The sequence below is a fragment of the Dinoponera quadriceps genome, unplaced genomic scaffold, assembly GCF_001313825.1.
Source record: "Dinoponera quadriceps isolate SergipeBrazil2010 unplaced genomic scaffold, ASM131382v1 scaffold2600, whole genome shotgun sequence".
NCBI classification, from domain to species: Eukaryota; Metazoa; Arthropoda; class Insecta; order Hymenoptera; family Formicidae; genus Dinoponera; species Dinoponera quadriceps.
In genome coordinates this window covers 877,573-890,714 of record NW_014556795.1, presented here as the reverse complement: position 1 = coordinate 890,714, position 13,142 = coordinate 877,573, and the positions used below count along the sequence as shown (strand labels likewise).

General features: G+C 44.2%; 3 protein-coding genes across 6 annotated transcripts; 2 read left to right on the top strand and 1 right to left on the bottom strand.

Moving 5' to 3' along the window:
• Positions 1-321: 321 nt before the first annotated feature.
• LOC106748225 (voltage-dependent anion-selective channel-like) lies at positions 322-3,774 on the bottom strand. Of its 3 annotated transcripts, none has more exons than XM_014626550.1 (6): positions 3,666-3,769; positions 2,464-2,807; positions 2,178-2,299; positions 1,797-1,905; positions 1,482-1,690; positions 322-1,020 (listed from the first exon to the last, which is right to left on the bottom strand). In XM_014626550.1, the coding sequence occupies exons 2-6, from the start codon at positions 2,781-2,783 to the stop codon at positions 929-931; spliced, it is 852 nt and encodes a 283-aa protein (XP_014482036.1). In that variant the 5' UTR covers positions 2,784-2,807; positions 3,666-3,769; the 3' UTR covers positions 322-928. The 3 variants fall into 3 exon arrangements, with proteins under 3 accessions (XP_014482036.1, XP_014482034.1, XP_014482035.1); XM_014626548.1 differs by lacking the exon at positions 3,666-3,769 and adding an exon at positions 3,022-3,219 and having other exon boundaries at positions 2,464-2,786; XM_014626549.1 differs by having other exon boundaries at positions 325-1,020; positions 2,464-2,786; positions 3,666-3,774.
• Positions 3,775-3,851: 77 nt separating this feature from the next.
• Positions 3,852-8,860, top strand: LOC106748221 (protein msta). Its single transcript, XM_014626540.1, has 10 exons — positions 3,852-3,939; positions 4,829-5,201; positions 5,642-5,712; positions 5,984-6,203; positions 6,407-6,657; positions 6,743-6,910; positions 7,274-7,500; positions 7,888-8,098; positions 8,305-8,450; positions 8,548-8,860. Exons 2-10 carry the CDS (start codon positions 5,187-5,189, stop codon positions 8,778-8,780), a joined length of 1,542 nt encoding a protein of 513 aa, XP_014482026.1. The 5' UTR covers positions 3,852-3,939; positions 4,829-5,186; the 3' UTR covers positions 8,781-8,860.
• A 599-nt stretch (positions 8,861-9,459) lies between these two features.
• Positions 9,460-13,136, top strand: LOC106748219. 2 transcript variants are annotated; one of them, XM_014626538.1, is made up of 7 exons: positions 9,460-9,623; positions 9,977-10,172; positions 10,745-10,972; positions 11,290-11,577; positions 11,680-11,964; positions 12,048-12,258; positions 12,642-13,136. In XM_014626538.1, the coding sequence occupies exons 1-7, from the start codon at positions 9,574-9,576 to the stop codon at positions 12,941-12,943; spliced, it is 1,560 nt and encodes a 519-aa protein (XP_014482024.1). In that variant the 5' UTR covers positions 9,460-9,573; the 3' UTR covers positions 12,944-13,136. The 2 variants fall into 2 exon arrangements, with proteins under 2 accessions (XP_014482024.1, XP_014482025.1); XM_014626539.1 differs by having other exon boundaries at positions 9,513-9,623; positions 9,988-10,172.
• Positions 13,137-13,142: the final 6 nt, after the last annotated feature.

Below are 13,142 nucleotides of genomic sequence, written 5' to 3'. Positions count from 1 at the left end.
GAAAGAGCCCAACGAGTCTCAATCAATTCAATATTTAAATATTATCCAATGATGATTAACAAGAGATAAGAGTACAATACCGAATAGTCACAAAGCAAAGAACAATCGGTTTACATTGTCGAATGTTTGCAATTTGAGGGTAGAATCCTATAGACTCCTCGCAAAATCGTACGATTCGAGCGAGTCAATACGATAAATTATACCACAATCGAATGTGCGACGATACGGTGTTTGAGAAATATCGCTTATCCTGCAATGGCGCGATACGCATGCATGCGCGCGTTCTGTTCCGCGAAGCGAATGGACAAGAAATTCTCACGCTCCTGTAAATACTTTCCTTTTATTCAACTTTATTGATGACAACTAAAAAATTCCCTCTTTTCCGCTCATCATCGCCATATACCCTCCGTCTCTATACAGCTCCGAGATTTTTTGTATTATCATCTTCAATCTCCGCGGGGGAGATTTACTTCGGGTCGGGAAACCGACCGACGGCCATGTCGGGAATGTCAGATACCATGAAACTTCAGCGGGATTAAAAAGTTACAAACTCAACGTAAAAACTCGCCTTATCTGCGCGGTATTATGTCGTTCACGAAAAAAGATATCGCTATTTCACAATGGTAATATATATATATATATATATATATATATATATATATATGTGTGTGTGTGTTATGTTCTCTGTAACTAATTTCAAATGATGCATGATGTCTCGTGGCACCTAATCTGGGATCAACCTATCTACGCATTTTATAGCCAATACTTTATTTGAAGCATGTACTGTCACGCCAGTTTTATGACACAGGGGTCACAAGATATTTATTCGTAAGAGATAAGTTTTTCAGCTCTCTCTCTCTCTCTCTCTCTCTCTCTCTCTCTCTCTCTCTCTCTGTTTCGTAGAACACGAAATACGAAAGTTATGCGTTTAAGCCTGAAGATCTAATGCGATACCGTACTTGTGGCCACCGGTGTTGAAGTTCTTCCCGTCAATGCTCGTAGAGAGTGTCAGGGTCACACCTGTAAAAAACCGGGGTGATGCAATTATTTTATAGCGACGTGTAACACGCACGTGCAATCTTCTATCTTACGTAAATTCAACGTAATCACGCAGACAAATTTTGATTCGCTCGATAACCATATATTTTACGGACTGTTACCGCATGCAAACTTTCAACACTATTGTGAAATTACCCGTCCTGCCAGAAGCTTATTCTGTATTTAGCATAGCTACGAGCATCGGTCTATTAATAGACCGTGTTGTCCACTAACACCGCGAACGAAAAATCCGTTTGTGTGCTTCTCTGATTAAATCTGTTTGTCACCGCGCGCGCGCACACACACACACCGTGAATTTTTTCCAGAGTTTGGAAAAAAATTTATTTACAAAAAAAATCTACTTGTGTTGCAGTACGTACGATTACGAGATAAAACTCCGAGTATATCTCTCTTCGATTGTCTTTCAGAGAGGAACTACTTACCGTCTCGTAGCTCCTGTTGATATCCCAAGCCTACTTGAAGATGAGAATTCACCTTGGCTCTAATACTAGCTTTGTCGTCAAGGTTGTACTTCGCTGCAATACCGAACTGCGTTACGTTATTGCCGGAGTTCCACGCCAGATTAATCGCTCCTTCCAGGTCTGGTTTCACTTTGTGGTAAATCGAGCTGTTAAACTCACGGCCGTTCTCCCTAAAAAGTCATCACGGAGTATCGCATACTGTGCTTGAATTTATTCGTTTCAACGTTAACGAAAAATGTCGATTTTTTCTAACGCGTCATCGCGGGCGATACTTACACAGCGGTGTGAAGAGCAAAGTCGGAAGCGGTGAATCCAAGAGCAAAGTTGTTCTTCGTGAGTTTGTTCCTTTGCGTGTCGAAGGATCCCTGATAGCCAGCCAGCCATCCTGCAAAATGCAGCAATTCGTTGATCTAACTACTTTCACACGGTACACTTTATGTCTGTTGCATCATAAGTTTACTTTCTTATAACAAAATAGGCTATTTATATCCAGAATAAAGAAAATGTCTATTTGAGATAAAGGGATACATAGGATTAAGGAAATTTAAATTGAACAATTTCCCATCAAGTTTTAATACCACCGAGGGGAAATATAACCAGTTTTCTCAAAGAATGCACTGACATTCAAAAGCTACCCGGGCGTTACTGCGAATTTACCTTGATAGCCCATAACAGCCGTGGCATGAATTAGGGGCCCAGCGGATAGGCTAAGATCAAAGTCAGTGGTCGTAGAAACGTTCTCATGTTTGTAAGTTGTCTTCAACTTGCCAGTTTTGGAGCTGTGAAAAGTAAAAGGCCCGAGTAATGACGAAAGTTGCGGAGAATTCGATTTAATCATGAAGATTTGACCGATCTCCAAATATAGAACAAAGTTCTCGAAAATCGTCTGCAGGAAAATCGCAGGATTCATTTTCCCGCCCGTGACGTCGATGAGATATCTTACCCGGTTTGTGGGGAGAAGGTACAGCTATAACCAAGCGTGAGCCCTTTGAGCAATTTATCACAAATGGAGACGTCAGTTGCGAGGGTGTTGTCGGTGTTCCACTTCTCGCTGAACGACAGACCGTATTCCTTGATCTTGTATTTGGTTTCTAAGCTGCCAAATACCTTTCCTGTATCGTGGTTGGACACACCGCCGCAGGAGAACTCGACGTCCGAGCTGGTCTTGGTCTTGACGTCCAGTTTGCACAGACCGAAATGATAACCTTGTCCGAAGACATCACGAGCGCTCCTTCCTAAGTCGCCGTACGTCGGGGGAGCCATGTTCTGCGAGGTGAGAGGTAATCTCTATTGAAGAACTAACAATCTATCAATTTCAAGATCTACAATTCTTCGCGCGTGACGAGTGAATCTCTTCGGACCAACGATAGAGGCACGATGCAATCAACGATAGAAGAAAAGAAAAAAAAAAGGGGAAAAGACAACAACGATAGCTAAATTTAACCGGAGGCACACGCCAAGAATTTGTACTCCGTTCTACGCGGTAATTATATACACGTACGTGAAGCCGAATGAATGAAAGAGCGTACGGAACACCTTTGCGCATTCACGAGGACGGCCTTATCTACGGAGAGCCACTCTTGTACGTCGGGAAGTAACGTTTCTTCCCCTCAAACCGTGGAGAAACCGCGGTGTCACTGTGTCGCGTAATCTTCAGGGCACGTGAATTTACGACGAGGACGCGATATCGTGCATATCCGCCGATCTTACCGTGACGTGCGATGCGAAAATGATGGTATTGACCTGGCACAGGTATTACATAAGGTGCCGAAAGAGAGAGAAAGAAAGAGAGAGAGAGAGAGAGAGCTCGGTCGGATATCCGCGAGCGATTTTGAGATTCTAACTTAGAATCAGCTCCGTACGTCACCGCGCGTCGAGGAAACGTCCCTTTCTGTTCAACGACACCGCACGGTCGGAAGGAATCCGATCTCCGGGTTCGACGGACCACGGGGAGGACGCAGGAGAGAGACCATCGACCGATCGCGGGAATCGACATTACGAGGCAGCAGCTCGTGCCGGCTCGCCGCAGAGAGAAGCTCGTTTCTCGCGTTTCAACGGCGCAGATCCGGATTTCTGTTTCCTTTCGAAGAGGCGAGCCGAGGGATCCTTCACCGGCGATTATTTCCCGGGGTATTTTGTACTCACTCAGTTTCAGGAGACGTTGGGAGATGTGCGGCGGAAAGATGCGCAACTTTGCGGTGCTACGTCGACGTGAGAGGCGACGGATCGGCGACGAGGAGAGAACCGAGAAAGGGAGAAAGAGAGAGAGAGAGCCACGGCCCACGGGCTGTCGGCGCGTGCGCAGTGCCGGCTGAGAAAAAGGCCTGTTCCCTCGGCCTATTTCTGCGCGTGCAGATACGACCGACGACCATGGTGCACCGCGATGTTCCGCCACCGTTTGAATCTATCGTTGTCACAGGTATCATCGGGTCACTCTCGTAGAAGTGAAGATATAAAGAAAATAAGTAGATCGACGCTAAAACTACCGACGATTAACGTGACACCTTTCTGCCGGAGCGGTAAATCAGATTTTTCAATAGAAAGAAAAATACGCAATGCAAAGGAGAAAATGTATTTATTCGTTTACACATTGCGACAAGAATTACGGTTAATCTCAGAGATTCGTGCTGTTAGAAATTGGAGTAACTTTTAATAAGAAAAAATAACAAACCGATCATTCGGCCGGCTTTGGTAGTTTTAGCGTAAACGTAAAATATTCGTAAAAAAAGACAGAGTAATTTAATAGCGCCGATAGCAGGCTCTCCTCGAACGCATCCTGACAGTCAAAATCTCGGTATAAGGGTTGCGTTCGGGGAGCGCGCTATCGGCGCTACTGCGTCATTCCATCTTTATTTCGCACATCAGACGTAAAACAAGGACAGAACGACACGAGTTTTTCTGTTAATTTTAACACGAGGTAAATATGTTGGCAAGTAACGCAAATATTGTGCCAAAAATTAACACAACATTAATGTTGACAACGTTAATCGACACTTAAGTGTAAGATGTTATTTTAACACTGTTATACATGTTGAATATCGGTAAGACTCAAAATGTTGAGATCACATAAACACAATATGTTGAATTAACACAGAAAAAATTGAACATGAAAATTTTAATATATAAAAATTGACAAGGACCGATTTCAACGCAAATACAAAATGGTTTCGTGTATGTGAAGAACAATTTTACCTTTCCGCAATTATAATAACAATATGACATTGTGAATAATATTTAATGGAATTAGAACATCAGTGCTTGGTTCCTCATTGATAATTTCTTTTCATTCCATTATAAAAATAACGAAGACAACGAGATGTTGAACACCAGAAGATCGAAATCGCTTTGCGGCTGTGCGCAGAAAGGCGAAAGAAGCTTTTGGATCTTTCTGTACGTTTGAAGCTCCAAAAATACACATCAGCCGCATGGTTGCGACGACACGCGAGTCTCCGACCACAAACGGACGAAGCGGACGCGAATCTCGCCTAGTACATTCTAGATTATACCATTGGCAGAGCTTGCACTTGCGATATTTTTAATAAGCCGTGAATATAAAGCGCGCAGTAGGCGCGGCCTTCGGTTCAGTGCAAGCACGAACGTTCCAATCAGTACGGCATCCGATCGGATGTGAGGGAAGGCCAGGCGATTATCCGATTCTCGATTAAAATGTCGCACGAATCGGTATGTATATTCGTCCTTTGTTGTTTATATTACACTTTATATTATTTATTCACGAATATTTGCGAAACGTGAGTCAAGTTTGTCTTACATTTTTCGGTATGAGCATCTTGGGTGAGCAAGAAACGTTAAATCAATTTTCCGAAAAAAAAACATTCATTTTATGTGGATTTTGTTAACATTTTGACATCATATTTTACATTGTTATACGATAGTATAATGTTCCCGAATGTGAAAAATTGTAGAAATGTCACTTTTAACGTTTGATTCAAATGTCGTTAACAATGACGTTGTTATACAATATTAAGAACTACAATACTTGAAAACGTTACGCGTTACAAAATATCATTATAATATCAAATATCATCGTAATCCTGTTTACTGAGTACTCGAGAAAATTCCAGATACAATTTCGTTACATCCGAGAGATGCGAATGTTGCAGGGAAGCGGCGGGTCCGCGGGAGAATCTACGTCGCGGGCGTACAAGGTGCTTCGGAGCGATCACGTCGGCAGGTGAGTGAGAAAACTGTCTAAACTGTGTTAAAGAGATCTGAGAGGGAAAATACAGGGTAATTTGAGGCCGCGAGTAAAGAAACTCCTGGAGGAAATTCGCGATACCTGTTGTATATATCACACAATAAATACCGTAATCGCTCGGTTGCGGCGAGAGATGACGTCGTGGAGAAGAAGATAGCGCGTTCCGCCGGCGGTCGGGTTATAATTGCTTTGATCGCCCGTGATCTAATTAGCGCCTATTCGCACACAGTCGCATAATGTTTTTCAGGTACATGGTCACGAGCAGAGAAGTGCAGGCCGGCGAGGAGATCGTGACGGAAATGCCTTTCGTCATCGGGCCAAAGGCATGCACTTATCCCTTGTGTCTCGCCTGCTACGCACCTTGGCCTCCTGGTCCAGATGACAAGCCGCTATGCTCCAAGTGCGGCTGGCCAGTCTGTGACGAGCAGTGCGAGAATTCGTCGCAGCACAAGGATTACGAGTGTCAGGTAAATCCGGCGATCGAGGGAAGGCCCGGTGGAATTTCAATTGCAATCAATGCCGAACGAAACGCCCGGCGGCATTTCTTCCTTCGTGATATTTCAGATTGTTATAAATAGTAATTTTTATAAATCATCATTATAAATCATTATCGCGGCCTGTCCTAGCCGTTGAAACTGTGCACGTGTAAAGATCGATTTTCTGCCGGCAGGTGTTCGCGCAAGCGAACGAGAAGTTTAACGTAACCGCCGCGCTGGACGAGAACAATGAAAATGGCGTGCCGCAATTGGAATGTATAACGCCGCTGAGGCTTCTGTTGGAGTCGGAGAGGAATGTCGAGAGGTGGAACAGCGAAGTGAAGGACATGGAGACGCACAACAAGATAAGGTGCCAAAAGTCGCAGTGGAAGTCGGATCACGTCAATATCGTGGATTACCTGAGGAAGCGGCTCAAACTCGACCGGTACGCGTCGAAACACGCCGTTAACAATTAACGGTCGCGTCGTTAACGAGGTATGCGACTCTTAAACGAGTGCCCGTAAATGCAGATTCTCGGAGGAGCGCGTACAATCGGCGTGCGGCATTCTGGAGATCAACACGTTCGAAGTCCGGATGAGAAGAGGACACAGCGCGCGGGCTCTTTACCCGACGGTCGCCATGATGAACCACTCGTGCGTGTCGAACACATCTCACACCATATCGCCGACCGATTACAGGTATCTCATTACAGGTCGCTCGATACCTCGCGTTTCGTTCAAATTTCGACGCCCTAGAGACGCGAACACCGTGGACGGCAAATGCAATTCCGTTAAGTGTAACTTCCTTATAATAGCGCATTCCATTGTTTATATAGTCATATATCGACAAATTTCACACATGATCTCCTTTCCCCCGGGACTTATCTTAATCAGTCCGCATTTACTTACACACACACGCGCGCGCACACCTTCCTCAATTAATGGCCGCGGGAAATCTCACGTCGCTCGTTACGCCGATGAGGATACACGCTCGTATCGTACGAATAATGGCATAATTACTCGCGCGCCGGTGTTTTTTTCTTTCTTCGCACCTACACACAGGATACGACTGCGCACCACGCTCCGAGTGCCGGCGGGCGGTGAACTTTACGCGAGTTACACGCACTCGTTACTACCGACGATGCTGAGGCGGGAACACCTGCTCGAGGGCAAGCACTTCGCGTGCGCCTGCCCGCGATGTTCCGATCCCACGGAATTGGGCACCCACATGTCCTCGCTCAGGTGCAACAAGTGCAACGATGGAATTGTCCTGTCGTTGGACTCCCTAGGTACATCCCCCTCCTCCCCCTTTAGTTTCCACCGAAGCCGTAGTCAATTCGTTCGATGTGAAGAACTCGCAAGATCGGATAATAATCTGCACAGTATATTTTATCCGAGGGACCTCCTCGGAACGTCCTTAAGACGTCCTGCAGATGTCTTTAGGATGTCCACCGGAGATCTGTGCTGTATGGGAATTAATTAGTCGGTTAAAAATTAAATTGAAAAGTGAATAACTCTTGACTCAACTTAGTTTTAAGTAACTTGGGACTTAACTGAGCCAATTTTACAAGTTCTTAACTCTTCAACTTTTCTTTAACTTGGATAGAAATGAAAACATTAGCTTACCCAAGTCTGAGTACTCGATACTCGGTCTCACGCACCTTTACGACTTTCAGACCCGGAGAGTACTTGGAAGTGTACGCACTGCGAGTTCTCCACCAAAGGGCAAGCGGTGCGGAAAGTTCTCGGAATCATCCAAGCGGAAGTGGACAATGCTGAGACTATCAGCGGAGCTGACGGGGCCGACGCGATTCACGAAAGAGAGAACGTTATGAAGAAGTATCGATCGGTTCTGCATCCTCGTCACGCTTTCCTTACAATGTTGAGGTACGGTACAGTGGCACCGCAAAAGCTGTCAATTTAGATATTAACTGGAAAAACGATTAGTGTTAGTTAGAAGTAGTTAAGGAATTGGATACATCGGGACAAGCTCTTTCCCTTTTTGCGAGTTGTATTATCCGAGATAATTAAATAATAAATCATGAATACAGATAAAGGGAATAGATATGTAAAATATATATTGTTTTCTACAGACATTCGTTGACCCAAATGTATGGTCGAGTCGATGAATATTTATTGGACGACCTGCCGAACGTTGTGTTGGAGCACAAAGTAGACCTATGTCGTTCGTTGCTTCAAGTATTGGACGTGGTGGAACCCGGATACAGTCGTGTAAGAGGTATGTTCCACACATCTCCACGCATTCCCGCGCAGTCGCGCAGAAATGCATATAGACAGACTATATATATATATATATACCTTTACCTTTTCGGCAGGTATGACGTTATACGAGCTGCACGCGCCGTTACTCTTCTTAGCTAAAGACATGTGGAATGCCGGTGTCATCGACGAAGCCGGTCTCAAGTCCAAGATGACGGAAGCTGCGAGCATCCTGAAAGAGGCGGCCACGATATTAACATTGGAATCGCCGGAGACGGCCGAGGGGCAAATAGGGCTCGTCGCGAAGGAGTCTCTGGTCCAACTGGAACAATCTATAAATAATTTATAAGTATTCATTGTAAATACATACTCGTATTTGTACGACAAACTTGTTTACTAATAAACGCGCACACTTCTACACAGAGAAAAGAAGTCCGGTTGAATTTGCCCGACGACAAACGAGACCGGATAGGTTTTGATCGAAGAAAACGGAACCTCCGGTCATAAGAATCGCATCTAGCTTATAAGAACCTTCGTCACGTCAAGTTTCCTTCGTCCGAAACGCTCTTGGTTCCTTTATTACCGGGTAAATTCGGACGAACCATTTTTCTGTGCGCACGCACGCACACCTCTTTGATCGCGAAGAGACGCGAATCTACCAAATGGAAAATGTCAACGGGCCCTCAGGAGCAAAGCACGGATGTTGTAACCGTTAGAACACCATTAGAGCATTAACGTTGCTAGTATTGATATTCTATGATTGATAATAATTTGTGGGAGAATAAAATTGTTCGCGTGCTGAATATTTGCGGCCGATCGTATTTGCGGTGAATCGATCTCCCACGCTTAAACTGATCTTCGAGCATCCCCAGTCAAGTTATTGCGAATTCAATTCCCACCGAGAAATCTCCCCTTATCCAATCGCTGAATTAATTCGAAAATCTCGAGCGAGTTTGATAGCGACTCTCGATGTCGTTGCGTCGCGATTTTGTAACCGCGTGCGCGCGCGATTCACCGGTGTCTAATAATACGGCGCGTGTGTACGCGAAGGAAGACGGTTCGTGTTACTCGCGCGTCCGCCTCCCCCATGCCAGTTACGGGTCGGCAATCGCAAACTTGGAGGAAGTGATTTAGATTAGATTATGGCGCCCACCCCGAAGTACAAAGTTGCACACTCGAGGAGACTCGGCAGGTACGGCTACCGTGTAATTACAAGCGCGCGACTAACACGTGTAATTAAGGTGTCGATGAAAAATCGCGTTGTTCGTGCGGCGATATCTCTTCCGACTGATTAACCGCACGATCTTTGTGCACCGGACGATGAAGCCGTTAACGAATTCGACGAATTTCCGCGCGAAAGCCGCGGTAGGAAAATACGCGTGCAGGACGCTATCCTTGGGAGTAAATTTAGCGACTCCTCGATCCGAAATAGACGGCAATCCTCGCTATTTCCGGCAGCATAAATCATCGTGTACATCATCGGGGAAACACGTATCTGTCGCAATCGACAGCTCGCTACTGCATATATACCTTTTTGTTTGCAAGGTACCTCGTAGCAGCTAAAAATATAGCGGCAGGAGAAGTTGTTATTCGGGAGGAGCCGATCGCGGTCGGCCCGATGACGTACAGAAAGGACTGCCTGTGCTTCGCGTGTCTGCGTTCGTTGTCGAAGATCGGCGGAGGCGAACAATACACTTGCTCCAGATGTAACGTCGCACCGCTGTGTAACGCAGCGTGCGAGGTAATACGTAGTACTTTGTAGAACATGTCCACGTGGTGGATCTCCCCATGGTGAACACCAACTAACAGCAACACAACGTCAATGTTATATCAATTTCCCGCTCAACGATGTAAGTGCGATGTAACGCGCGTGTTACGTAACGGTTACATTGCTGAGCGGGAAATTGTAACATCGACGTTGTGTTAATACAGTTGGTAATTGCGAGTCAGTTTACGTTTATATACGTTCTTTAAGCATACATGCAAGACGATTGTGAAACACGTTACATGCGTTTAAAGAACGTACATGAAACTAACTGTGCTACCTGGGTCAGTTATCGTTCGCTGGGATCATATCGGCGATTCTCAAAGTCTCAGGAGGGTCTGCGAAGAATGTCTTGTTAATGTAAAAAGCAAGGGGGATACATTCGCACATAGCCGATAATAATAATTAGACATTCAACGAGAGCGAAGGTTGCTTGGAATAATTCGATGAAGGGAACACCGAGCGAAAAGTTTGAGAACCATCGCGTTACGTAACGCCGTGTCTCATTCGAAATAGCGCGTCTTTTTTCTTACCGTCTCACTTTGAAGGCACGAACGACCCATCACACGAATGACGAATGCACGATACTTCGGGATAATCGAAATCTGCTGGCGGAGAACGGGATCGACGTAACGGGAATTTTGTTGGCTTTGCGATTATGGCTGATCAAATGCAGGAATCCAGCTGTGTGGGAGCAAGTAGACCAGATGGAGGCGCATCTGGACAAAAGGATGGGCACGCCCGTCTGGAAAGACAGAGAAGTCAATGTGGTGAATGTGAGTTTCCCCACTGGTCAAATTACGCGTGTTAAACGCGTTCAATGTTAATTCCATTTATAGAGGAAAATAAACCTTTAATTAAAAAAATGTTATATATATATAATCATACAGATATCGTATGTAGAATATATTTATATGTAGAAATATATAATTATTTGTATCTTTAGATAATTCGAATGGTCGAATTACGCGTGTTAAACGCGTTCAATGTTAATTCCATTTATAGAGGAAAATAAAATAAATGTTATATATATATAATCATCGTATGTAGAATATATTTATATGTAGAAATATATAATTATTTGTATCCTTAGATAATTCGAATGCTCCGCGTACCTGACGAGATCGGTGAGCCACCCGGTGCGGAATTAATGCAGAAATTGTGCGGCATTTTAGACGTGAACACCTTCGAGCTACGATCACCCGGTGCTCTCGATGGCCTTCTACTTCGTGGTTTATATGTTGAAGCAGCCTTGATGGCTCACGATTGCAGAGGCAACACTCATCTCACCGTGGACGATGACTTCCGGCTGACCGTTTACGCGAGCGTGCCGGTCAAGGAAACTGAGCCTATTCTTTTCAATTACACTTCGTCACTGCTGGTCAGTTAATTATGTAAATTCCATGGTTGAAAGCTCAAGTTTTTAATTAATTATAAATAAATTATTATTATATATATATATATGTGTATGTGTGTTCACTAGGGAACAGCCGACAGAAGAGAGCACCTTCGTGAGGGGAAATACTTCGAATGCGAATGCTGTCTGTGCGAGGATTCTTACGAGCTGCAGTCGCATCTGAGCAGCGTGCTGTGCCCGCGTTGCAAAGAAGGATTCGTAGGAATACAAGACACTTCCAGTTTCGTCGATCCGTATGAGAGCCGGTGGCGATGTCAGATGTGCAAAAGGACCTACGGCGGTCGTCTCATCAGAGCCACGTTAAATATCTGTAGAACGCTGATCGAAGACTGCGAGGATGCCGACATAAAAGTTCGCGATGATTGACATTTAAGACATTTGGCTCTCTTACATCCCGTCTCTCGCAATCTTTGCAACGGCCTGGTAATTTGCAGAGTCTAGACGGCTTGCTTAGAAGATTATCCCGATCATTGCACACCAATCACTTCCTGATGCTATCCCTGAAGCAGAAGTTACTGGCTGCGTGCAGGAAAGAAATGACATCTCCGAATCCTCAGAAGAAGATTGTGCGAAAGATGTTGGACACGTGTAACGAAGTCTACGGCGTATTGGACATTGTGGAGCCGGGCATATCGCGTTTAAAAGGTACATCGAACGTTTCATTATAATTATACTTATATGCCGAACGCGATAATTACTTCTCTAATTAATATTCTAATATTTGTCTAATTACTCGGTGTGAAATACAAACATCTGGAAAATACCAAAATTTCAGTAACACCATTTCAGCAATGCTATAACAATGTTTTGTAGAAATATGAAGTCGTATATAATTATGCATCTGGGAAAAACTTTCCATATATTTAATTATATATAAATATAAATAAATAATATATTTTTTTTTTTTCTTTTTAATGTGTATGGACATATTCCATATATAATTATATATGAGAAATTTTTTCTCTCCGGATCTATTCCGGATATATTCCGGATTCTCTCCGGAATTATCGTGTGTATCGACTTTTCAGGGATAATGTTATACGAAATGCATCTGCCTATGATAATATTGGCGAATCGATCTTATTCCGCTCGCGAGATCTCGTCCGCACAGTTGGCGCGTCAACTAGAAGAGGCCAGAGACCTTCTAAAGAAGGCTCTGACCATGCTGCTATTGGAGCCTGCGACAACTCCGGAAGGGAAACTAGCTAAGCGAGCGTTGGAGGAATTACGGATGCTAAATCAAAACATAGGCGACGTGAGATCCTTGCCAGCGGAAGAACCGAAGGTCTACGTGCGTAAAGCGAAGGAGAACCGCAAAAAGATTAAATGATATGTCATAACATACACAAGATATTTCCTTTTATAAGTTACAATTATCGTTTACGTCGATATGACGATTACTCAACTGTTACGCAATGGTACACATTTTGCTTTATATCGTGAGAAAATTGTTACTCTATTATTGCATGATAATAACAAAAAGAAGAGAAGAAGTCTCGTATGATTGTACTGTATGTATTTGTGATGAT